The sequence below is a fragment of the Panicum virgatum genome, chromosome 3N (assembly GCF_016808335.1).
Source record: "Panicum virgatum strain AP13 chromosome 3N, P.virgatum_v5, whole genome shotgun sequence".
NCBI classification, from domain to species: domain Eukaryota; kingdom Viridiplantae; phylum Streptophyta; class Magnoliopsida; order Poales; family Poaceae; genus Panicum; species Panicum virgatum.
In genome coordinates this window covers 35,777,300-35,783,364 of record NC_053147.1, presented here as the reverse complement: position 1 = coordinate 35,783,364, position 6,065 = coordinate 35,777,300, and the positions used below count along the sequence as shown (strand labels likewise).

The 6,065-nt window shown below is 45.0% G+C and overlaps 1 protein-coding gene across 2 annotated transcripts; it reads right to left on the bottom strand.

Annotated features, from left to right (window-relative positions):
* Positions 1-3,936: 3,936 nt before the first annotated feature.
* On the bottom strand, positions 3,937-5,837 carry LOC120665848. 2 transcript variants are annotated; one of them, XM_039945530.1, is made up of 4 exons: positions 5,688-5,837; positions 5,264-5,497; positions 4,944-5,135; positions 3,937-4,439 (listed from the first exon to the last, which is right to left on the bottom strand). In XM_039945530.1, the coding sequence occupies exons 1-4, from the start codon at positions 5,691-5,693 to the stop codon at positions 4,383-4,385; spliced, it is 489 nt and encodes a 162-aa protein (XP_039801464.1). In that variant the 5' UTR covers positions 5,694-5,837; the 3' UTR covers positions 3,937-4,382. The 2 variants fall into 2 exon arrangements, with proteins under 2 accessions (XP_039801464.1, XP_039801465.1); XM_039945531.1 differs by having other exon boundaries at positions 5,264-5,494.
* Between the last annotated feature and the right edge of the window lie 228 nt (positions 5,838-6,065).

Below are 6,065 nucleotides of genomic sequence, written 5' to 3'. Positions count from 1 at the left end.
CCAAGTTAAATCTATTTGCTTGGCGGCTTTGCACCACGGCAGGGAAGGCAGCAGGGCCGCAAAGACGACAGGGAGAAGCCAACAGCGTCGTGGGTTTGGGGGTTACGGTCGATGACCTGAGGAGGAGATGCGGTGGCTGTGGTATGTGGATTTGGGGGCTAGGGTAAACAACATGAAGGAGAGAAGGAGAAGAGGGGGCGGGGCGCGTGAAACGGCGGCGGCGGCGGCGATAGGTGATATTTAGGGTTTTGCAGCGCATCCTGAGATCGTGCGCGGGAATACTCCCGCTTTACTAAAAAATTGCATACTGTCACCTATTCTTCTATAAAAATTATCTTATTTAATTTATAATTATTATTATTGCTCAAAAAATTAATATGAACATATTTGCTAGTTGCTTTATTTAATTTACTAATTCTAATCCAAAATGTTATATACACCTCAAATCTATAACAATCTTAGATATGATCGCTAAACATACTCAAATCCTTATTTGTGAAAATTGCTGTAGCGAAAATGGCCTCTCATGTCATATTTCAATATAACGTTTTGGTGATTGATATAGACAACACAATACTTAGACTAATATGATTGTTAAGATGACAATTCTCAGACTTTTAGGTTCAAGTGATGACAAAGAGAAGATAGGCGTAGCTATGCCCGAAGGGCCGCATCTACGGTGGTTCTGCGGTCCAAAGGACAAGAATTGAAGAGACCGTGAAGAAATCCAAGTCAAAGAAATCAAGACAGAGATACTTTAGTATCACCGGTTGAACCGGCGCTGAGAAAATCACATACGTCGGTGCATTGACTTGAAGCACACCAGGAATTTTGGCTTCACCGGTTGAACCGACGTTAGAAAAGTTGAATACATCGGTGCAATGGACCGAGAAGCTGAGGCAAGGTCTATACACCGGATGAACCGACGATAGGGTCTTGGTGAACGTCGGTGCAGTTGTCCAGAGAATTGGTTCACAAAACAACTACACTCACCGGTTAAACCGACGCAGCATCGGTTGATTGCCCGTACACGTAACGGCTAGTTTTTGAGGCGGGCAGTTTAGTATCACCGGTTGAACCGACGATGGCTATTGGAGGTGCGTGGATTAACCGGTGTTAAGTATTTTTCTGGCAGCTTTTCTCCAACGGCTGTATTTGCTTGTGCTGCCTATATATACCCCCAAGGCCGGGTCATTTGAGGTCGTTGGAGACTCTGGAAGTTCTATTGAAGATCAACATCAACTCCATCCACCATATTGAGCTTAGTGCCACATTCAAGCTTAGAATAGCTTAGTGCAAGTGTGAGCTTGTAAAGCTTAGTGCTTGGGAGGACTTGATCTTGCGAGATCAACCTTGAGCAAAGTCTTGCTGCGGCAAGCAATCATTGTACTCGTCGTGTGACCCTCCGACTTGATGTGGAGAGGCAACGACACTTTGTGCGGGGAAGGAGACCCCTCTTGGTGAGAAGCTCCAATAGTGAAGACAGTGCCGTTGGTGATGCTTTGAGAGAGACGGTGGCGGTGGCCTTGTCTTGGTGACTTGGCGCCACTTAGCCTTTGCTTGCCAGAAGCCTTGGTGGCGAACGCAAGACGGTGATCAAGCGAAGAGACCTGGCATCACACTTGTTCGTGTTGGACAAGTGGCTGTGGACGTAGGGAGGGACTTGGTGTCCTAATCGAACCACGTAAAATCGTGTGTCTTGGTGTCTTCACGGGAGTTTGCATATTCTTTCCCTTACCTCTTTACTTACCGTATTACGTTTCTGCATTTACTCTTTCTTGCGTGCCTTTACTTTCCTAGTTAGTTTGATTAGAATTGGCTATAGGTTGCAAGTTTTTTAGGGGTAAGTAGAGAGTAGCATAGATAAACTTTAGTCATAAATAGCATGTGTAGGACGTATTATGTTTATCTCATGCAAATAGATTGAGCCATAGGATAGAAAGCGATTAGCGACCCTATTCACCCCCTCCCCCTCTAGGGTCGGACACCCCGGTGATCCTTACAATTCCATTAGTCATGTATGGTTTTATAAAAAAACATGTGCTTGCTTCATGTGGGTATGGAGATATTTCAATAAAAACTTTATGAGATACATGATTATCATTTTTGTATTGCAATGGTGGCCATGCATGACCTTCCATTGATCCAATGCCGTTATTGCCATCAATTACATGTATGGATATGTTATGGCACAAATATCTAATGGGAACCATGCATATTAGTCAATGAGGGGCTCCCATTGGTGCTGATCGTCCGGGATTGCAACCATTTGCAGATTAGTGCTAGGTAGCATATGTACTAGGTAACATATACAGCTTGGTCGACAACCTATTGGCCATACATCAACATTATATTTTTATGATTGCAAATATAAATATATATGCAGATATAATATAAGGACTAACAAAACAACTCTTATATGTATTCATGGTTATATGACATGTATGTACTCATTTATGATGAGATGTGCGAAACCCACGTGTAGAAGCCATCAAGAAGTTTATCCATCCCATATCAATTTTAAAAATAATTGCGGAATTAAGGTGTATTTTATTTTGACAAAATTAAATATGATCTTAATATATTGCAATCTATTGTGCCATAAACGAAGGACAATGTATAGAAATGCACACTTTCCTTGGCGGTTTGATGAAACGGCCAAGAAAATGCGCACTTACCTTGGCGGTTTGACTAAAAGGCCAAGGAAACGCGTGTTTTCCTTGGCGTACTTTGAAAACCGCCAAGGCAATTACAAATATTCTTGGCTGCCAACGAAACCCGCCAAGGAATCATATTTTCCTAGCTGTTATCTACCACCGCCAAGGTAATACTATATTTCTTGGCGGGTCAAACTCGGCCGCCAAGGTAATTCAGTTCTGGTGTAGTGAGCTGCAGCCGACGTGGGTGGAGGGGATTGCCTTTTTTTTTGAGGTGGATAATTGGCAGGTGGTGCGAGATAGGGAATACTCCTGTGAGTTTGGTGGTAGGGCGCACTTCACGGTGGGTTTATAACGGTTATCAGCCTATCACTATCTTATCTTATCACTGCGAAAAGCTCGCTTTGCGTCTTGTTTAGATAGTGTAAGTTTTGGTGTGAAGTGTCACATCGAATATTCCGGCACACATTTAAAGTATTAAACGTGGACTAACTGCAAAATAAATTACATAACCTGTCTGTAAACTACGAGACGAATTTATTAAACATAATTAATCTATCATTAGAGCATGTGTTACTGTAGCAATTTAGTGTCTAATCACAGTCTAATTAGGCTTATTAGATTCGACTCGCAATTTACAAGTAAACTGCGCAATTAGTTTTTTATTTTGTCTATATTTAATTCTCCGTGCCGCAATATTCGATGTGACACTTTTGGAAGTTTGAATTTTGGATCTAAACAAGGCCTAAAGCTGTTATTATAGTTTCCTGACATGATCCGGTGCGGTTTCAATGTCATCGTTTATTAATTCCCAGAGCTTCATCCTCTTGTGTTGAGTATTTGCTGACCTTGCCCAATTTTTCTTATTAGTTGGAGTAGAGTTAACACCTCGATGAAATGGCCATCTAAAACTTTGCAATGGACTCGAAAGTGACATGTCACCTATGCCGACGCTGTCATATGCCATCATATCCATCCCAGATATAGGATTGTTCACTACGTTGTACACAATCGTTGAACCACTAGAGAACTACACCACTATATATTTCCACGTACGAAAGAGAAAGTATACGCGCCGTGACAAATCTAGTGACTTCAATCTCATGCTATACATCAATCTATAACTTTTAGTTATTGAATATATATATCATCAAAGCTAAAAAAGTCAAATTTAGGATAGAAACATAGTAGTTTATATTTGTGATTGGGGGAGTACCAATCTAGCTACAATGTTGGAGACGCACTAAGAGAGACAACGGGGCAATTTAAAAGAGAAATGGGAATAAGTAGTCGATCATACATGAAGCGTAGAAACAACGTGGACAACTCGGAGCAACTGATCATCAACCACAAAGTACACCATGTAGTAATGTACATATACGAGTATTGGCATCCGGATTAGAGGGGCACCACAACACAGCTAGACTAGCTGTTCCGTTGTCCACAAGGTGCAACACACGGCGGACCTGCATCCCTGTGTACGACGAAACAGCTGGTAGCAAGAGAGCACGGCGGCAGAAAGGTGATGGTCTACATCCACACAGGCGTATGCATCGGATAGCCTTCCGGTCTTCTGGATGTGCTGGTGCTCGGTGCTCCGGTCGTCGTCTCTTCTTTCCATACGCGGAGAAGCAGGACGAAAAGGCTACATGACTACTAGAGGATATGATAGTGCATGCCGCGGGGCAGGGCACCGGAGGACCCGCTGCCGACTGTCTCTTCACGTCAGGCGACGCAGTTGAGCCCCACACAGCCCATCCACAGGCTCCTCACATGCTTCCTCTGCGAACAGAAAGAAAGAAAAAAAGGTGTGAAAATTAAGGAAATGCAGCGAGCATGCAGATCAGAGTCAGCTCCCTGCTGTCTCCTGGCAGTTGGCAACAATGGCAAGATCAACTCGAGAATCGATGTTATTTCAGTTTTGTTACTTCGACCGACCTAATATAACCTTGTAGGAATACTTGAAAACTTGAAGAAAGTTCAATCCCATGATGCAAGCATGCAGCTGGAGTATAGTGTTATCTGTTCCTAGTTTCCTATCCCAGTCTGAACTTTAAAAATTTGAAGGAAGTGGCATGCTTTTGAATAAAACAACATGTAAAGTGCACAAGCATTATTCCACATTTGCAGATTTCTGCGCAAAATCTATACTTGGACGAGTGAACAAATCGAGCTTTCAAAATCAAGTGTTGATCTATGATCTGAAAACAGTGAACTGTTCGAGTAGCTAATAGCTATACAGATCGAGAAGAAAGGAGCAGAATAGAGAGAAGTGAGCCGTCGTACCCCTTTGCCCTTCTTGGGGAGCAGATCGGGATGGACCTTGTACAGGTCCTCGTCCACCGACCTAACCACCCGGGGCCTCCGCGGCGCGCCGTCAGCCACCAGCGGCGCCCCCTGCTGCCGCCTCCTGCTCACCGCGCGGACGACCTGCTCCTGCTGCTGCTGGTGGTGGTGGGTGTCCATCGCGCTGCGCACCTAAGAAAAGATGGAGCCATCACATGAAGAGAGGCAACAAAACAAGGGTCAGAGGCTCGATCAGACGTGCCATGGACGTGCCACTGGCACTGAGATCGTGAGCTCACGGGGTGCATTTGCACACGTACCTTCTTGGCCGGCTTGTGCGGAGGCGGCGAGCCGGACGGCGACCTGCTGGAGAGCGCCGCCTCGCCGCCGCCGGTGCCGTCGTGGTGGTAGCAGCAGCGGCCCGCCCTGACGACGAGCCCGGCCTGCATCGCCGACTCGAAGTACTGCGTCATGGGCAGCTCCTCGCACTGCTGCAGCTGCAGCTGGTTCCACTCCCCGAACACCGGGATCTGCCGTCTCCTTCGCCCTCGCTGCTGCATGATGCATCGTTCAAAAGGGCAACTGAAGTGAAGAACGTAACTTCAAACCACCGCGCTCATCATCTGTGATCAAGCTCGGTACATCCACTATGCGAGTAATCTAGTTGAAAATAGAAGAAGGCTACGACTATATGCAAGATCTCAGCAGATCTGAACGATCGAATGTTGAAGCTAGCTAGGTTACCTCCATGTGTACTCGTCGTGAAGCAAAGATGGGAGCGATGGTTCTGATGATAATCTCGGAGAAGGAAGACGAGGGAGAAGAGGCCGGGCCAAGTGACAGATTGCTTCTCTGCACGGGCGAAGAAGCCTTTTGCCTTTTGGGGTGCTTTTTAACGTGTGGGCCACCAGCAGGCTGCTACTTCTGCATGCATCAGGATTCAGGACCAATGAACTCGGCATGCATTAATTATTACAACGGCTCGGCTAGGCAGAATCTGTCAGCATTGCGATTTACCCTACGTAAATATTTTAAGCGTGTAAAGTTATACACGAATAGATTGATTCATACTATCTTTTAATAAGATATCGTATTTTAGCAGTTGATGTATATAGTATATGT